Source organism: Nematolebias whitei, chromosome 12, assembly GCF_014905685.2.
Source record: "Nematolebias whitei isolate Nwh7 chromosome 12, NemWhi1, whole genome shotgun sequence".
In the NCBI taxonomy this organism is placed as follows: domain Eukaryota; kingdom Metazoa; phylum Chordata; class Actinopteri; order Cyprinodontiformes; family Rivulidae; genus Nematolebias; species Nematolebias whitei.
Genome location: NC_056509.1, coordinates 23,777,376 through 23,797,477, shown reverse-complemented (window position 1 = coordinate 23,797,477; position 20,102 = coordinate 23,777,376). Strand labels below are relative to the sequence as shown.

General features: G+C 40.4%; 1 protein-coding gene across 2 annotated transcripts; it reads left to right on the top strand.

Moving 5' to 3' along the window:
• Positions 1 to 559: 559 nt before the first annotated feature.
• ubxn2a (UBX domain protein 2A) lies at positions 560 to 12,232 on the top strand. Of its 2 annotated transcripts, none has more exons than XM_037685331.1 (7): positions 560 to 661; positions 5,864 to 5,924; positions 6,116 to 6,227; positions 6,382 to 6,491; positions 8,899 to 9,036; positions 10,826 to 10,987; positions 11,557 to 12,232. In XM_037685331.1, exons 2-7 carry the CDS (start codon positions 5,881 to 5,883, stop codon positions 11,738 to 11,740), a joined length of 750 nt encoding a protein of 249 aa, XP_037541259.1. In that variant the 5' UTR covers positions 560 to 661; positions 5,864 to 5,880; the 3' UTR covers positions 11,741 to 12,232. The 2 variants fall into 2 exon arrangements, with proteins under 2 accessions (XP_037541259.1, XP_037541260.1); XM_037685332.1 differs by lacking the exon at positions 560 to 661 and adding an exon at positions 5,401 to 5,458.
• Positions 12,233 to 20,102: the final 7,870 nt, after the last annotated feature.

Below are 20,102 nucleotides of genomic sequence, written 5' to 3'. Positions count from 1 at the left end.
TGGAACATCTTACAAAAAGATTTGAAGCTCTCGACCTTGACCTCTCTAAGTGGCTTTAAGAATCTGTTGGACACCTGGCAGGGTCCAATGCTGACATGTTCCTGTTTTTAGTTTTCTACATTTGTCTTGGAATCTAGCTGTTTTTTGTTTTGTTACCTTTTCCTTTTAGCCATCCTATTTGTTAAAAAAACAACAAAAAAACTGTAGTATGCTTTTTTATAACTGTTTATTGTTGTTGCTGTTGTCCATTGTTGTCATCTTTCTTTGTTGAAATCAGGTCTCTCTTGTAAATGAGTCCTCGAGGCTCAATGGGATTTACCTGTATAAATAAAGGTTGATTGATAAAGTAAAGTATATTAAACCTTAGGTTTTAGTTTGATTACTTTGAGTTCTATTCTACCTATTCGTTTATCCATACATAATTAAAGAGGAAAACTTGTATCCTTTTAAAACGCTGTACGTCAAGAGCCGTTCAGGAGCCAAAAAGAATCGACTCTTGGTGAACGACTGAACAAGAGCCGGGGTTTACGTCACTAATTACGACAACAGCATCGGACTTACGGCGCTGTTACGTCACATACCTTGCTCAGCAGAAGAGCCGCTGTTTGTAATTTAATGTTGCGGCGGTGTAGCTCAGGATTAACCGACTAAAAACGAACTGGTAATTCAGTATTTCCCTTTACTCTTGATAAGCGCATGTGAATAAGCATCTTGAGTGTCCGTGTGTGTTTTTAAACCCCGTGTTTTATGTTTAGCTTTGTGTCGATAGAGCGTCCATGGCTCTCAACGCCCACCTGCCTAAATATGTCTGCTTGTTATTTTTATAGAAGCAGCTCGCTCTAATACTTATCACCACGTTTTGTCATTTCACACACTGGTAGTAAGAAGGAGTAAGACAGGTGGCAATTAAAGGGTAACCCTGAAGCACAGCGTTTTATTGCTGCTGTAGGCCTGATTTAAAGCGTGCTTGTTTGTGTAGTTCACTGTCAGTCTACCTTTATTTATCCAGGTTAGTCTCATTGAGTCACGGGACTCATTTACAAGAGAGACCTGTTTTAGACGGACGACATCTAAAGTACAGTAAAAAAACAATGCTGTTAAAATAAAAGTAGTGATATAAAAAGATAAATGAAGGTGCCATAAAACAAGGTTAAATACTATAAACAAGAACGTGTTTGCTTTGATGTTATTGACCTTATCAAATGACAGTGATCTGGTTCTGGTGATCCTCAATGCTTGAGCTGAAGGCAGGTGGTTGTTGTTGTTGTTGTTGTTGTTGTTGTTGTTGTTGTTGTTGTTGTTGTTGTTGTTGTTGTTGTTGTTGTTACTTGAGCACATCATTCAAAAGGCTTCTTTAGTTGTGATAATGGATGAGAGCTTCAGGTTAAGACATTGAACTAAAGACATTTTGGAGTCACATGTAAATTGATCATATTTTTTACAAAAAAAAAAGGACAAGGAGCGCAAACAGCTGTGGGTCATTCTGAACCTCAGAGTTACCGTTTCGTACCCGTTCTCAAAGTCCGGGTACATGGTCATGTGAACATTGAGGCTGACATATTGGTCTGAGGGAAAGTTGACAAAATAGTGAGACGTTGTTGTGGGAATGGTTGCATATCTGACAAAAAGAAACATCCAAATAGAAAATATAAAAAAAAAAAAATTCTGTCTGCAAGACCGAGAAGGGAACAAAGGAAAGCTGCACACTTTGGTCACCACATAGCATGCACACACATGTCTGTTTGGCACATTTTAATCACCAGTCATTTTTGTTGCTTTAAGTTTATATACGATAAGATAAGATGGAACTTTATTGATCCCGCAGGAAATTGTTGCGCCAGAGTTTCCGTACAAAGGAACATGCACAAGAATCACACATAAAAATAATAACGGAGGATATAAAAATACCAGCAATTAAGTTCTAAAACAGGTGCAGACAGAGACATTAAAGAGTTTATTGTAGTGCAGGATTAATTTTATTGTCCTCTGTGTAGAAAGGGGGAGGAGTTGAAAAGTTTGATAGCCACAGGGAGGAAGGACTTCCTGTGTTGTTCTGTGGAGCACCTCGGTGGTCTCAGTCTACAACTGAAGGTGCTGCAGGAAGAGTCCAGGGTGTCATGGAGGGGGTGTGACATGTTGTTCAGGATCTGGAGCAGTTTCCTCAGCATCCTCTGCTCAGACACCTCTGTCAGAGACTGCAGGTCCACTCCCAGAACTGATCCAGCTCTCTAGATGAGTTTATCAAGTTTATTGGCATCAGCTTTCTTCACCCTGCTGCCCCAGCACACCACAGCATAGACAAAGATGCTGGAGACCACCGAGTGGTAAAACATCTGCAGCATGGTCCTGCAGATGTTAAAGGACCTGAGTCTCCTCAGAAGAAAAAGGCGACTCTGCCCTTTCTTGTAGAGGGCGTTGGTGTTAGCTGTCCAGTCCAGTTTATTGTCCAGGTTGACCCTCAGGTACTTGTAGCAGTCCACAGTGTCCACCTTAGTACCCTTGATGTTGATAGGGTTGAGGGTGGGGCTGGTCTTCTTCCTGTAGTCCACCTGTAGCTCTTTAGTTTTTCCAACGTTGAGTTGCAGATGGTTCTGTCCACCACATTTCTGTATTCAGCTTCCTGGTCACCAGTGATGCAGCCCACAATGACAGAGTCATCCAGAACTTCTGCAGATGGCAGGATTGTGTACCTGAAGTTCGAGGTGTAGAGGGTGAACAGAAACGGTGCGAGGACCGTCCCCTGAGGAACCCCTGTGCTGCTCAGTAGGGTGTCCGAGGTGGCGTTCTGCAGCCTCACATACTGTGGCCGACCTGTGAGGTAATCCCTGATCCAGGTGACCACGAGTCATTCACCTGCATGTCCAGGAGCTACTGCAGAGCAGAGAAGGTCTTATGGTGTTAAAAGCACTGGAGAAGTCAAAGAACATGACTCTTACATGCATTAGAGATCTGTACTTCTCTATCGTCTTGAGTCAATACAAATCTGAACTATACGAAACAAACCATTAGAAATATAAACCAATAGTTCTGAAAACAGGGATGGGGTGAGTGCATAAAGCATTTTAAAGAATCATACTAGATTATATTTCCTCCGTTCTTAAATTCTTGAAAGCCGTTTTTATATTTATTATAAATTGTTTAATAGGTGCCATTACATAAATTAAACATTGTGACTGTTGCATCTGCCAGGAGTTTATGGACAGTCATATCCTTACTACATTCTTATACTTGAAGGAATCTTCATCCATCCATGCGTCCATTATCTTTACCCGCTTCTTCCTTTTTGGGTTGCGGGGGTCACTGGTGCCTATATCCAGCCATCACTGTGTGAGAGGCGGGGGACACCCTGGACAGGTCTCCAGTCCATCACAGGGACACATGGAGACAAACAACCATCCACTCTCTCTGTCACACCTAGAGACAATTTAGAATTACCAATCAGCCTAACGTGCATGTTTTTGGTCCGAGAGGCAGCAGCTCTACCAACTGCACCACCGTGCTGCCTTGAAGAAATATATGAGATAAAAATGAAATATTCTTCTTCTCTTATCAGTTTAACACAACAAAACGGTATTTTCCTCCAACCAAAAATGGTTGCACATCAAGTGAGGGATGACGTTACGCTGACTCCGACAATCTACTGTACTTACTACTGCTCACACTAAACTTGACTGCACTGCAGCCTTCTTCACACCTCAACATAAATGCTGTTTGCTCTAACTTTGGATTCTCAACACTTTTTATCTTACGTGACAAAAGAAATAATAAAACAAGGCTTATATAAAGGGAATTGTGGAAAATATTGTCTTTTTATCAAGTCTCTTCATTAACGTTAATGGTTAGTCGCCTTAAAACTATTAAAGCTAGATATCGTCAAATAATTTACTGTTATGTGCATTGAGATCCAGTGAGGAAGGACAGGAGACAACATTTGAATTGAAAAGTTAATTTGTCCAAACTTCATTAAAGCAGATGTTTAACTCAGTGCATGAAGTAAAACTATACAATTCATTCAACCTTTATTTATACAGGTTAGTCTCATTCAGTCATGAGAATGATCAAGATGATGACATAAAATGATTTACCTATTTATCAGTTAAGGAAAGTTTTATTTAAAGCACGTGTTCTATGGATATTTAAGATAGATTATCTTGTTTGGATCTGGGTTACATCTGTAGAAAAGTGTAATCTTAGCCGTGTGTAATTTGCACTCTTAATTAAAAAGGGAACAAGTCATACAGTGCACGGATTTTAATCCTTCTAATCCCTTTTCACTACTGGGGTGTTTGCACATCCTTAAAAAGACTTGAACTCACGTGTCTAACGTTAAGGCCTTAAAATGTCTTGAATTCATTAAGATATGCAAGTTGGTCCTAAATGTTTTACTCAAAAATCTTAACATTTGATGCCGCAACGGATTTCCATCTTTTAAAAAATGAGGAGGGAAAGGAAATGTGTAAATCCATCCAACCTGATGTTGATACAGGGATTAAACTCACTCTGCTTTCAACCAGTAAAGAGACCCAGAGCCACAGTTTGAGCCAATCAGAGCAGAGCAGTTGCATCATTACCTGAGTCTCACCGTGAGACGGGCTTTAAGAATCTTAACGCCAAAAGACGAAAATTTATGTCCCAGATTATTTCAAAGATGTGTGACTCCGGTTATATTTAATTTTCCCCCAAAATCACAAAATTCTGTTCTTTGTCCTTATCATAAATATCTGCAAAATTCAATCCTACATGGTGTTTTAGTGGGCAGCACGGTGGCACAACTGGTAGAGCTGCTGCCTCTCGGCGAGCAGGTTCCTCTGGTTCAAATCTAGATTTATCGGCCCCGATTAACAACAATTATCTGATCTTCATTTATATTTCAGAGCACTGCCTCATGGCCAGTTAAAACCAGTTTCTATTGTATTCTCTATTCATCTTACTCATTGAAAGAAGCCACACTCGAGGACACGAGAAGATGTTTTAACTGGTTCTACTCGCAAGGGCAGACTTTCACCACGGGTTTCTGCAGATGCACCAAAACTCCACATCGTTGTAGCCCGGTCATGAGAATCTGCACCGGGCAGCGTGCGAGAGTTGTTCTTATAATGCATCATGAGCTCTCGGCTCAGTGTGACCTCGGCTGCACGTGCAGGCTCCTCTCTGGTAACACAGGTTTCATTAGTTTAACAGTAGTGATAAACCCTGACCAAAAATCCCCTGACAATTATTTAAAACTGTAGGCTACAGTGGGTACAAAGAGTCTCCATTTTGTACCAGCAAAAGTTTGGGTACAAAGTGACCATAACTGTAAATAAGGTGGGGAGTTACAGAACGACCAGCACCCATTAGGAGTGTCGAGCACTAAAGCGACAACAATGAACCTGCTTTTCAGGTCACGACTGAGCGGTCCACCTGTGTCTCACAGATAAGAGACGTCTTTTCAAGGACAACAAAGTCAATAATCCAGGTATACAATCCAACTCTTTTCAGTCGGGTCATCTGGGCTGTCTTTAAAAGGACAGTAATGTGTGTATTGTAGGAGTGAAGGAAGCCATCAAGGGTAAATGATAAAAACAGTAATAATCAGGGGGTTGGTCTCAGATCTGCAATGTAGCTTTGAATCTTCTCCCCAGGAGGTTTCACAACCCTCCTCGCTCCTGGAACCACGTGGCTGAAACTCCTCACAGTATGGATGATGACATCAGTCAATCAGGATGAACGAGTGGGTCACAGACTCCCATGACCCCCCCGACCCTCACTGTCTGTCCCGAGACTTTAAAAAAAAAAATTGTCACACACAAAAAAAAGTCCCGTCACCTTTTTGTGAGCATTTTGTGTAGCATGTGTGTGTTTTTGCTTGACCTTTTCTTAGATGGGAAACAGAGCGTCATGAAAGAGAATGACACTGGGGGGGCTGAGAAAGATGAACTATGGTAAGTCGGTGAACTGACTGCAAAGTAATTTATTTTTTATATAATGAACAGTTTAGAAATACTTTTTCCTTATTTTAACTTTGAGTGAATTAACATTCTTGGGTGGTTTGCATGATCGTATGTAAATAATGAACCGTGTCTACTGATTGTGTGCTGCATGTAGCGTAAGATCAATCTTTTATTTCTTGAAGGGGTGCCGGTGAGAAGGATGAAGAAGAGGTTCCAATGAGCCGAAGTTTCTCAGTGGAAGATCTCCTGGATGAGGTGGAGAAGATCTGTTATGACGCTTCAGGGACGTCAAAGGTTAAAAACCACTAATCTTACCTTTCACTCAACGGAGCTGTGCAATTTGCCTCGTTAATTTGTTCTTAACGTGACGAGTTAAGAATCAGACCCGTGTAGTTTTCTTAGTGCTCAACCGGGTGATGGCACTGATCTCGTTGCTGCGTCCTCTCAGGTGGAGATGGTGGTGCGGCTGTGGAAAGACGGCTTTACGGTAAACGATGGAAACTTTCGTAGCTACTCGGAGCCAGAGAACCAAGACTTCCTGGATGCTATCAAAAGAGGGTGAGTTTAATTGGCTAATCTAAGAATTCCCCTGGATGCAAGAGTGCACCGCCTCAATGAATGAAAGGTTCTCCTGCCATCTTACAAGCCAGAGTTTAAGCTTCAGTCATCTGATGTTGAGGAATGACAGAAGCATTTTGCTCACATCTAACAAGGTGGATTCAGGTCCTCTGGACGGATTCTTCTTTGTTGAAACGTTTTGTCTTTTGCCCAAAAAACTTCTTCAGTCTGAGGAGCTGCAACAAACTGTCTTATAGGTATGAGCTGAACGACGACATCATTTTTAAACTCGACATTCACATAATAAAACTCGAGTAGAAGTCGAGTACTTGATGACATCATAGGATCTAAAGATACAAAAATAAATAAATAAATAAAACTGCAAAAAAAGGTCATTATTTACAAAAAAGACCAACAAAACATTGGGAGTGTATATTATGCTCCTACCATTTATCATGCTGCAAATAAGTCACAGGAAAAACTAAACTTTTAGTTATTATTATGAAGCTGCAAAAGTGAAAGAAACGTGCAGCACGTCAAAAACAAAACTTAAAACAGTGGGGGGGACCACCTCGCACCACCGCCAGCTGTGGTGCGCATTAAGTTTAGTTTTAGAGATTAATATGATTATAGGTTTTTTTTATAGGTTTAGAGATGAATATTTTTTGCTGTTAGTTTGTGAAACAAGGTCAGAGGAAGCTGGTTCTGGTTCGGTCGATTGGACCCGGTGTTACACCATATTCTGTGACCTGCAACAGTGCATGCAACACCGCCCCCTACGGTCACAATATACGGTGGTCACAGAATATAGTGTGACACCGGTTCACAACGAGCTCCAAACAGTCAGGAAGTTGATTCATTTTCTGTTTTCTTACGGTGGTTGAACCAGAAGATTCATCTTTAGTGAAATATTTCCACACTATTGATGCATTTCTACCTGTTTGCTAAGACTGGGCCTGCTCTGCTCCATCTGTCTGCTTTTGGAATCCATTTTGTAGCCCGATGCGGATCACGTGACGCAATGACGTAACAGCGCTGTAATGACGTCACCATGAATACTCAACGTGAAATAAAAAAACTCAATAGATGTCTTAGGAATCGATGTGTAGATTACTCGAGTAGTCTGTGAAAGCCCTACTACAGGCAGGACCTTCTCATAGTGGATCAACCAGTTTGCTGCTGACAGCCAAAACCAGTTGTTCACATGCAACAAAGGAGGAACATCAGCCTAACAATGGGTCGTTAGTGCCCCGATGGCTGCTTGCTGTTCACAGAGGGAAGAGTGATGCAATGACAGCATTGTAAGAGGGGGACGGTTGAACATGGAGGCCTCCAGCCTGTTTAATGATGGACAATTTCTCCACCAAGATGGCCTCCTTTGCTCCTCTCTCTCGTGACCACTGGCCTCCAGATGAGTGTAGGCCAGCGGTCACTCTTCCAGAGATGTAGATGTTCACATACTTGATAGAGAGGAATGTTGGTTTGAGAGAGGAGTGAAGGAGGCCTTCTTTGTGAAGAGAACTCGTCCATCATTAAACAGGGCGGAAACCTCCATGTTCCACCATCCCCCTCTTCAATGCTGCTATTGCTAGCATCCCTCTGTGAATAGCAAGCAGCCATCAAGGCACCAAGTATTGGTCGTTAGGCTGATGGTCCCCCCCTTTGTTTGTGAACAGCTGGTTTTGTCTGCCACCAGCAAACTGGTTGATCCACTATGAGACTGTGCTGTTTATAAGCCTGAGTTTGTTGCAGCTCCTCACACTGAAGAAGTTTTTTGGACAAAAGACGAAACGTTTCAACTAAGAAGAATCCGTCCAGAGGACCTGACTCAACTTTGTGATATTTATCTACCTGGATTATTGAGTATGTATCCGGTATTTAGTTCAAAGCTTGACATTCTGTATTATCTTGTGATGTTGGGAGATGAGATACCTTTTAGTTTTTAGAGTTGAGCATAAAAACGTCCATCACACCAGAGTTTAGCTCAATATCTGTAGCACTGGTTGAGTTATAGCTCTCTTTGTGTCTCTTAAGTTCTGCCAAATTGAGGCGACTCCAAAAGTTAAGAGTTGTAGATGTACATTCAGTGATAGCTTTCTGAGAGTTTTATTGTTCAGGAGATATTTTGCTAACACTACAGACTTATGAGCACTGACACGGTCAACCACGTTAATGTCCTTTTGTGTTCGGTGGCAGTCAATCAAAATAAAGTCACCTTCAGACGTCAGCGCTGTATTTAGAGACATGTCTTTCCTTACCGGCTGTTATTCGTTGGTTTCGTCTTAGAGTCACAGTCAAAAGAAAAGTTTCCGTAAAAACATTGTTGGTTTCAGACCACAACAGGACTTCGTAATAATCCTATCAGCGCATGTCTTTGTTCTGCTCATTGATCTGAACTCTGTCCCAGGGAGCTCCCAGCAGAGTGGGAGAGCAGAGCTGAAGAGGAGGAGCTGGAGATCAGTGTGGAGGACATGAAGGAGGAAAACTACGTTCACAAGAAGGCCACTTTTCACCCCTTCAGCGGGCGAGGATACCGACTGGGCAGGTAGGATTTATTTGCTGTGAGAGAAACGTTTTGATTGATCGATGGTTTAGATTTATGATTTTACCCAGTTGGAGTTTATTTAGCAGGAAATCAGAGTCAGAGATTCTTTATCGTCATTCGCACCTCATGTGGTGGAGCGAAATTATGTACACAGGGTCCCAGTTACATCCAACAATACAATGTAAAAGAAAAACAGTAATAAGATCCAAGATGTGAGCCAAGAAAAACATCAACTAAATATACACCAACAGCACAAAAAACACCACGCTGAACAGCAGCACCAACATGACAAATAAAGAATTTAAAACATGTACAGACTCATTTTAACCCTTGTACTTTAGGATCGTTCAAAGGGGAAAAAACACCTTATTTAACATTAAATGCTATTTTAAAAATGTTTTTTCTCCCATAATAAACTACTGGTATTGAGTCTTTTGTCTCAGCCTAAAATAAACATATCAAACTTAAATCTTTTTTTTGTTTGTTTTAACTCTTTAAGGACCTTTTAATGAAAAAAACAAATCTCCACATTTCCATTTTTTTTTATAAAAAAACAAAACAAAAATATATTTATTTTATGGCAATTTTTGTAAGAAAAAAAAAGCATTTTCCTCCGTTAGTACGTCCTAAATGATTTTTGGGGAAAAAAATTTAATTTCCAGCCCAAAGTTTTGAGACTCTTCGGTAGTCAAAAATGGGGCCTTTTCTTTGGTCTAACTCATGTTGACAGGGAGGTGTTTTGTTTATTTGTTTGTTCTTGTGGACAACGCCATTTTCAGATTTGTTTTTTGCTTTTACCGACCCAGATATCATAGCGAGCTGATGACATCTTTTACTTTGGGCGTCAGCTGTGGAACAGCTTTTGTTTTCTTGTGCACATTACAAGTGAGTTTTTGCTCTTTATAGCTAAAGTCTTGTCAGGCGACATGAGAGGTGGGTCTCCACAGCGACGTCTGACCAAGAATACGTCCTGCTTCTAGAGTAGTTGAAGTCTGCCTCTCACTAAATATTTTCTGAAGCTAAATGTTAACGCTAAGCACTGCCTACTGAGCTATTGTAAAAATCTAAAATATAGGGATAGAGGTAAAAAGAGAGAATATTACTGAGAGGAATGCATTATTTTAAGATGCAAAGTTGTATTCTAATGTGGCTGAATTTTCCCCCTCAGGAACATGAGAGTAGTCAAGTTACTGTGAGGTTATGAGTCAAAGTCAAATTTATTTATAAAGCACATCTAAAACAGCAGCTGTTACCAAAGTGCTTAACAATAAGAGCAAAGGTATTAGTTAATGAAAAATAATAAGATGTTATTAAAAGCATCAAAAGAAAAACACAAAAACAGTGAAATACTAAATCATTTGAGAGCATTTGACAAAATTCTGACAATTTTTTAAGTAGGATTTTTAGACTTGGTCAGGGGAAAAAAAAAAATTTATTGACTGCACCCAAATAAATAAATATACAAAACCACGGATAAAAACAACCGTGTTGTGGATATTTTCTCCAAAAGACCAGGATTAATGTTGAATGTTTGAACGCTTGCTCTACTTGTGTAATATTCATTCACGCCACTAGGTGTCACTGTACAGATATTCATCAGAATAATACAAGGCCGAGCTGCCCAGGTGCAGCTGCACAACCTTTTGACTGCTTTTCCAAACAGTTCACAAATAAAACAAAATGTTTACCATTAACGTAGATTAAAACAAGCATTAAATCCCGTCTGTTCAAGCTGTTGGCGCTCTGAACTGGCGGTTAATCTGTTATTCATTCCCTTGTCCATTCCCAGCGTCGCACCCAGAGTCGTGGCCAGGTCGCCATCTGTGCACGAGGATGGAGAATCTCCTCCCATTCCCATGGTAACCTTAGATCACTCCCTTCCTGTTACCTCGCTGCAGATCTGGTTGGCTGATGGCAGGAGACTGGTTCAGAGGTTTAACCTATCCCATCGGTGCGTATCCCAACGTTGACACCTAAACACACCACCTCACACACGGAGACGTCACTCTGCATGTGGAGTGTCTTCACACTCGCTGCTCCCTCTGCTCTTGTCTGTAAATCCTATAATCTCGTGCATCGCAGTAGTTTAACTGCAGGTTGAGTGTTTCTTCTTGTAGTGATGTTTAGGATTATGTAACGCTTTGTTCTGGGCTGATGTAGTTTAAAAGCTGCATGGGACTGCAAAAAAACCAAGAAGATAATCTGAGTTTTAGCAGCAGCGTGGAGCTGTAAAATCCCCAGCGAGTAATTGCATAACTCTGATGCAGCATTTATGTTCCAGGCTAAAGATAGCGAGGACTGAGCCCCTCCAATCTTAAACCAGTCTCACTGTGCACAGGGGGTAGGGCTGCTGTAGGATCGCTCGTCTACACTGGCTTGGTATTAATAATAGATTAAATCACGTGTCACGGCTGGGAGTAGTGTTTGGGAATGCAGTGCTTCTAAGAAGGATGTTTAGCTGGAGATATTTCTTTTTTTTTTGCCTCCTCTGCTAATCTGTGACTTCTCGTTCTGCCTCAGGGTGGCTGATGTCCAGGATTTCGTGGCACGCTGCCAGAGGAACTGCCCGCCTTTCGTCCTGATGACATCCCTCCCTTTCAGAGAGCTCGCCGACAAAGAATTAAGCCTAGAAGAGGCAGATTTGGCTCACGCCGTTATCGTCCAGAGACCCCTGAACACACATCCTCTGTTTGGACACTCCTGACCAATCCGGTTCTTACATTTCACATGGCATGCCTCGCATTACCCCCTTTCCTGACAGCAGCTTCTACCGTCCCTGCGTCTAGAGATATTTCTTTACAGTGCTGCCTTTGACAACATTTATTCTCCTCTGCAGCGTCTTTGCTGCACGTCCCTCCCCTCCAGAGGAGCTACTGACACTGTCCGCTTTGTCGTCTTCCCTCTGGAGGACAGTTTACCTGAAAATAAACTCTAAATACCCAGACTGCAGTAAAGTCAAACAAATGCTGCTCACCCCCTCCTCATGTCAGACCCACAATGCAACTACTATAGTCTTCCCAAAGCCTGAATACTACTTTGATGCACTGTTTTGCTGTTTTTAACAAGGGGCTGATGGATTACGTTTACAGTTCTATGATAAAGTGTTGTTTTGATTGCACAGTACCGTGATATTTGCCTTCTCTTTTTTTCAGGATATTTTTGATTTTATTAGTTTTTAGTGAATGTGTTTGAGGGAGCCAAGAATGTCAGTTCTGCTGTTTGACTGAATTGTAGAAAAACATTCATAAATCATGATGTAATTCAATAAAAGTCTTTGACGATGCGTGCTTTGTTTATCCTGAGTTGTTACCGTATTTTCCAGAGTATAAGTCGCGTCAGACAAAAAAAAAAAAAACATCATGAAGAGGAAAAAACTTATAAGTCACTTTGGCGTTAAAGTCGCATTTATTATGCGTTACCGCTGACCCGTCACATTTATTACGGGTATGTTTATTTAATGGTAAAAACTGATGCATTTCGCCTGGGCGGTGCCATCCATCGCGGCCGGAGCCGCTAGCTCGTTCCTCCGCCTGCACCAGCTGAGTGAAGCAAGTTCGCACGGGAGGATCTGGCCGATGAACATGCAAATGTACTACACAGAGATGTGTGAGAAACCAATATTAAAAAATAATAGTTAAGGAGACAATCGTGCAACAGTATACTGTATTTATCTGGATGAGTCGGGTCCTCTGGACTAGAGGATGACACGGGAGTGGATTTCCACTCCTTTCCTGGTCACAGAAAAAATCCAGTCTGGTCCCACTCCTGGTAACATGACTCCTGCTCTCATTCAGAATGACTCCCACTCCTGTACCACTCCCGTTTTTTTTGGTTCCATTTAATCTTTAGGAAATGCATTGAATTTGATTTTATCTTCTACCCATTCCTTTATACATTACTTTGTGTTCTGCAGTTTTATTTCAGAAGATGTGGCAACAGGAGCAGTTCATCTGTGATGAAATAGGCATTTATTGCCTTAATCCAAACAAAAAACTTAACTAAAGGTCACAAAAACAAATAATACATGGCCTGTAGTCTCTATAAAAAAGGTTTGTAAGCTCATTAATCCAGGTAGATAACAACAAAAATGGTTAAATCGTGTCATCTGCACCAGTTTATACGAAAATGTGAAATGTGTGGTTCCTATAGTTATTTTTTACAAAGGTTCAGCTGCTGAGTCCCTGTTTCTAGCTCTTTTAGAGGTCAGTTACAGTAAAAACAATAAAGCAACAGTACATGGGTCACACCATGAACCCAAACATAACAAATAAAGTTGCATTTTACTAACTTATTGAGCAATTGTTTCCTTTGTGACATTACTGTCGTGTTTCAAAAGGGGAAAAAAAATGTACCAAACAAGAGAACTCAACAAATAAAAATGCTTAAAGGCATTATTATACATTAGATGACGTCCTCAAGAAGTTCTCAATAGGTGATGAGCTCGTTTCGGCGAAGCAGGATGTCGTGCATATTACCAGACTTCAGAGCATCATCTACACACTGGAGGTCTGGTATTATTGAAAGATAACTACAAAATATAGCAGCGCCTGTCCAAAGTATTTATATTTTCATTTTCGTCCTATTGGTTGGTTCTCGCTCCTGTCTGGTCCTGTTAACTTTTCGTCCTGTCCCATCCCAATCCTGTGACTTATATTAAAGATGACTCCTGTCCTGCTGGAATCCTTCTGGAATCCTGCTGGAGTCCTGCGGGAATCCCGTGACACGCAGGACTCCTGAAAAAAATGGTATCGTCTACACGGGACAGATTCTTGTTGCAAGAAGAATATGTCCAGAGGACCTGACTCAACCTTGGTAGATGTATCTACCTGGCTTGTTGAGCATGCATCAGGATATTTAGTTTATGTGGAGTAAGAAGAAGAAAACTGCATCTGCCGATAAAATGTTTAGATCAAATGTTTGAGCTCAAAAGAGGCTTCTCCATTTAAAGAAATGGCCACGCATCCCTTGAAGGAATGCATTTCACCCGCCATGGTTCACACCAGACTTTTATACCAACATGTTGAAAAAGACAGAGTTCTATCTGTTCTGGTCACAATCCCGTTAGTGCAGGGCTGTTCAACTAACCTGCTCAGGGGGCACAGTTACTGAAAGCTAACAGCTCCGGGGTCAGACATCCAGCAAATAAAGTCATTATGTAATTAAACTAAGTTTTACAATGATCTGTTACCTTTTAAGTTTGCTTATTATATTGCATTGAATCATAAATGCAATAAACAGAACAAAAAAAACATTTTTTTTAATGAAGTGGGCCAGATTGAAGTCACCTGCAGAATATTCCTGCTTTTATTTAACACCAACAGTTTATGCAAATGTTTAAAGATTTCACTCGAGTAACGTTCAGAGGCTTTTAAAGGATGGTCTTCTACTACTACTACACCAGGTGTTTGCTTGATATTTGTAAATTTATTAGCGTTAAAGGTCATTTTTGTGTTTGCTAATGTGTCTTAGTTGTGGCCATTTTGGAAGCGAATCAGTTGCCGCTGCACATGCGGTGATTACTTCGTAAGTTTCCTTCAAAAGTTGTCCAGTGATGTTCTCGCCCTTTTTCCCCTTCGTGGTTGTGCACTAACAATGAATGAAACTGTCTTTAATTTCAATATGAAACGAAGGCAAACAAATCATAAAATTAGAAACTGAAATGAAACTTGGCGACCTCGATAGTCAAATCTTAGGTTACAGATGTACGGCTAAAGATTAACTGGCAAATGATTGTTAAAATGGTATTTTACCAAAATCAACATACATATTTGGTATATCTAGGATTTGGATCGTTGCTTATTTCTGTCTTTAACTTCCCCAGATCCTTTGTTCTGTACGGTAGAACCAGAGTCTCTAACCCTGATCCTCGAGGCTCGCTGATGTTTCCCTCCTCCAACCCACCTGAATCAAATGAATGAATTACCTCCTCTGAATCTCATCAAGTTCCACAGAAGCCCATTAATGACCCATTAATTTTAATTAGAAGCACGGAGATGCTTTAAACACACTGGGTGGTGGGAGTTGGCATCATCAAGACGAAGATATGTAAAATTATTGCAGTTAAATCCATATTCACACATTATTGTTCAGTGATTTGTTTTGAATGTCACTTCAAGGTTCAATAATAAAGAACATGTTTCTGTAGGTCGAAACACATTAGCCATCCATCCATTATCTGTACCCGCATCTTTTCTGGGTCGTGGGGGTCACTGGTGCCCATGTCTACCACTGTGAGAGGTGGGGGCACCCTGGACAGGTCTCTAGTCTTATCACTGGGACACAGAGAAACAACCGGTCACTCCCTCACTCACACCTAGGGACAATTTAGAGTTACCAATCAGCCTAACATGCATGTTTCTGGTCTGTGCATGCATGCACGAACAGAAACATGCAAACTTCACCTAGTAATGCCCCGGCTGGGATTTGAGCTGACAACCTTATTACTGGGAGGCAACATTACCTTACCAACCGTGCCACCTTGAAACACATTATATCGACTCATAACAAAAAAAAGTAATTTTATCTGAAAAGACAGCGACCGAACGCTGAGTGCTTTTCTCAAGAAGCTGGCACTGAGATGTTAAGGCTAAAAGAAGCAGAACACTTGCCCAAAGTTAAAAAAAAGCTCAAAACACTGGCTGAAATTCAAGAAGATTATAAACACTAGCTAAAAATAGCAAAACAATAGCTAAAACATAAAAGTAGGAAAACATGCGTTAAAGCTAAAGGTAACGAAACCTAGCTAAAAGTAGCAAAACAAGTGCTAAAAGCTAAATGTAGCAAAAGGCTAGCTAAAAGCTACAAGTAGCGGAATACTAGCTAAAACTAGAAAGAGTAAAACATGAACTAAAATCCAGAAATAGCAGCATGCTAGCTAAAAAAAACCCTATTGGTAGCAAAATGCTAGTTTGAAGTAGCAGGGATAGCTAAAACCTAAAAGAAGCATAATAAGACAAAAACAGATATCAGGGAGAATAATATTGTGGAATTGGATAATGTTTAATGTGTTTGTATGGAGAAAATATTTGTGAATTACACCAAAGTTCATGCTCAATAATCCAGGTAAAAAAAATCAGATCCTCAGTACTTTTTTTTAATGTTTCGTCCTTCATCCAAAGGACTTCATCAGTCCGAGGAGCCACAACAAACTAGGCTATGGCTGCCTCAGAGGAGTCGACAAGGGAGAGGGCAGACTCCAGAAACCATCACCAGCAAACTTGGCCCACTATGTGAGTGTGTTGTGGGACTGAGTTTGTTGTGGCTCCTCGGACTGATGAAGTCCTTTGGATGAAGAACGAAACATTTCAACAAAAAAAAGAAAAGAAACTGAACTTTGTTGGATTTGTGAATTAGGTTAAATACTTTTAAAAAAATATACAAATTACAATAATCACAAGTCTTAGCACCTATTTTTGAACCCTTTGTAGTATAAATGGTGAAAACATTTTTTTTACGTAAAATAAAAAAATAGATTATGCTGAATCAGCACTTACGCCAAAAAAGCATGTAATAAAAATAACAAAATGAAGTTCGAGTCTATGTACACTACCAAAAACGTTTAAACTGAATCCTGTATTAACCAGTCATAACATGACACCATAAGTGACATTTTTATTTTAATACACTGGTTCAGTTTAGTCAGCGTGCGGCGTGTGATTTTAATTGCATTTTTTCTTGTTTAAAATAAACTGTGTGTGCTTTCTTCTTTGTCTCCTGTAGCTTTCTGTCTGGACTCAGAAAGGAGGCGAGCACCATCATCCATCTTCAAATATTTAGAGTGTGTGTGTGTGTGTGTGTGTGGGGGGGGGTGTCTGGTTTAGGACTTAAAGAGAACACATTTCCTTTGTGCTACATATTTAATAAGCCTAAGCATGCAGGGCATTACTTTCCCTTTAACGGCCCTGTTTCCTCTCTGACTGACGGCTCGTGCAGAACCTGAGCTTTCCTTTGACACGTTCTCTCCACGCTTTAACACAGGTCACATGTCTGACCTTTCTGCCGTGGTGCCTTTGTGGTCCTCGGCAACATGCTTTTCTTTCTCGTCTTTTTTCTTTTTTGATAGAAGAGATGCATACATGGAATGTAAAGAATCTTGATGACATGTTTGCTGACACGCTCTGATGAGAGGTTCAGTGTGGACAGTAAACATCCTCCACTGTCAGAGTTGACAGAGAGAAGTGGTTTCGTCGGATCATAAATCACACGTAATGGTGCCCATGAGTCCAACGGTGTTTTAAATTCCTTTCTCTAAATAAGACGAACCTTATTTGGCCTTCGTGCAAAATGGTTTCTCAGAAAAACAAAGGATTTCAACACCTTCGTTCTTCAGGTCAGTCGGGAAAGTCAGTCAGTTGTTAGTGTTATTGAAAAGTATTTTGTAAATTCACAAACGCACTAAAAATAGTCGACATAAAGTAGAAATTACACTTTGTCGTCAGTCCACAAAGAGGATCCGGTCCTCGTCTTTTTCTTCTTGCGTTTACAGTTTGGATTGTCCGATGCACGTCTTCTTTCTTGTTTTTGGCCACTGCAGGTTTTTTTTAATTGTTTTTTTTTTTTTTGTTTCCATGTGGACAAAGAAGACACTTCTAGAAAATTTCCAGAAAACAGAAACAACTGAACTTCTGAAGCTGAAGACTTTTCGCTTCCCATCCAGGAGGCTTTATCAACTCAGAAACATCTGGAGTGTGTTCCAAGCTTTATAAAACTGCATGAGAGGCCTGGCTGTATTTATATTCTCATGCAGATTAGACTGGAACTACCGTATTTTTCGGACTATAAGGCGCACTGGATTAGAGCTGCTCTCTGGTGTTCAGTCGTACGTCTGGAGAGCTTAAGTTTCTTCAGGGGTCTGAACAGTCCTCACTGCACCGACCTGCAGACATCACACCGCTCACTTTGGGTTTGGGGGTTCTGTCCTTGGGATGGAGCAGCATCTGAGGCCTGTTGGCTTTAAAATATACTGGGATGTTGTGTTTGGAGAGAATCCTTCTGTTTTTCAGATACTCCAGCTACATATAGGATGACAATGTTTTTGTGTTGGCACTTCTCTCTGTTCTGTTCTGCAGCATGTTTTGTGTTTGTTCATTTGACAAAAGTCCAGTCAGGACATCCACAGGGTTGGAGCGCTTCACTGATGTGCGTATCTTCTTTTACCTTCGACTCTGTCTCTGTGGGGACATGTTCCCACATGTTACTCTCGCTGGTGTAAAGTTCTAATGACAGAAATTATATATTCACAAGAATATGTTTTGAAACAGCAAATAAAAAGATTGTTTTTGGACAAGTCTTAAAAAGGTAACAGTCAGATTAGTCTTTAGCTTATGGGTTAGGTTTAACGTTATTTATTTAGGGCCATGCACAATAACAGAACGCACCAAAAGAGGCGGTTGCCAGATGTAGTCCGTGCTTAATTTGAACAGGATCTTGCAAGATACGGGAACTCTCTTATTTTGTCAGGGTGCGTTCCGGCAATCGTTTGCTTGGATCCGGAAACTCTCAGGCTTACTATATATCCAACAGAGAAAATAAAGGGGCAAAAATATATAAAGATTAAAGAGAAGAAACAAAATAAACAAAAAAATTAAATAAAATTCAGTCAATCGAGTTTGTTCGGTGCTCATGAGCATAATCTAAAAAAGTTAAATCTGGTCCAGGTTTAACTTTTTTAGATTTTTCTACCTGGATTATTGAGCATGCATCAGGATATCATGAGCATAGTGTTAGGGGTTTTCCAACAGTTTAAGGTCCTCTGCCAACTATGAACAAATATGATGGCCTTGTTGTTTTGGGAGCCATGCTTGAACGTGTCACTCCCTTTTGCTGCTGAGACAATAAATAAATAACTCCAACACCTCCGCTGCTGTTTTTATGGTGCTCTGGACGCTTGTCACCCACAACACGCATGCAACAAAGAGTAAAAGCTCAAAGCAAGAGCGATATCTGCTCCTTTTTTCCATTTCCACATTGGCAAAATGTTTTCATGTTATAAATGTTTGTCAAAACACAATTTAGATTTTTTTTTGGTAAATACAGAAGTAATGTTTAATAAATGTTAGGACTCTATTCGTTGCTAACAAAATATATTTGATGTCATTAAACAACTCGTCAGGTTCTTGTCTTGTGAGTAGGCCTGTCGCGATAAACAATAAATCAATTAATCGCATGATGAATGAAAATTATCAACCTCGTTTTCATTTATCGGCTTTATCGTTTCCTTTCTTGCATCGTATCCCTCCCTTTCTCTTTCAAATCTATTTTAACCGTACAAAATCACGTTTTTGGATCGTTAAAAGCAGCTAAGCTGAGAAGCTAAGCTACGAGCTAAGCTAACAGGCCGACCTCTAAACCTCTGTCTTGTCGAAGTGCCAAAATTCACGGTTGAAACCCGTGCCTTTGTGTAAAAAGTTGTTTTTCTCTGCAAAAAGAACCTGAGAACTTGTTTACTGAGTTTTTATTAAAAGCTTCGTGTGAAAAATGCTATGCTAAACCATGTCATGTCAAGAGCCCTCCGTCCCATTTTTCTTAAAGAGACACTCTGCTCATCTATCCATCCTTTGGTTCAAACAGTCTTATACTGCCATCAGGTGGTCAAAAAAAGTACTACACTCCAAACAAATCATTCTAAAATTTGACAATTAATTATTGTTAAATTTCAAACAATATTATCGTTTATCGCAATAATTTCTGAGACAATTAATCGCCCAGCAAAATTTGTTATCGTGACAGGCCTAAACATACACATTCCCCAGGAGCCCCCCACCCTGCAGCCGGTCCACCCGCTATTTGCGTTCCAGCATTGATCGGTTTACAAATTAAGCCCTGGATGTAGCCAATATCTAATTACCTTTTGTGGTCCTAAGGAAGGAAAATACAGAACATATCAAAATAAAACACAGTTTCTTTAAGCATGAATTCAAGTCTTCAAAACAGTCCATTACTATATCCTGATGCATGCTCAATAATCCAGGTAGAAAAATCCAAAAAAGTTCAATCTGGTCCTCTGGACATTCAAAAAAAGTTGGCAGCTCAGAACACCACATACAGAACACCATGGACTTTGTGGA

Excerpts from the sequence above, each read along its gene's own strand:
- ubxn2a (XM_037685331.1), top strand. The coding sequence starts at position 5,881 with ATGAAAGAGAATGACACTGGGGGGGCTGAGAAAGATGAACTATG. Across the intron at positions 5,925-6,115 it reads GCTGAGAAAGATGAACTATG|GGGTGCCGGTGAGAAGGATG; the intron begins GTAAGTCGGTGA and ends TATTTCTTGAAG. Across the intron at positions 6,228-6,381 it reads ACGCTTCAGGGACGTCAAAG|GTGGAGATGGTGGTGCGGCT; the intron begins GTTAAAAACCAC and ends GCGTCCTCTCAG.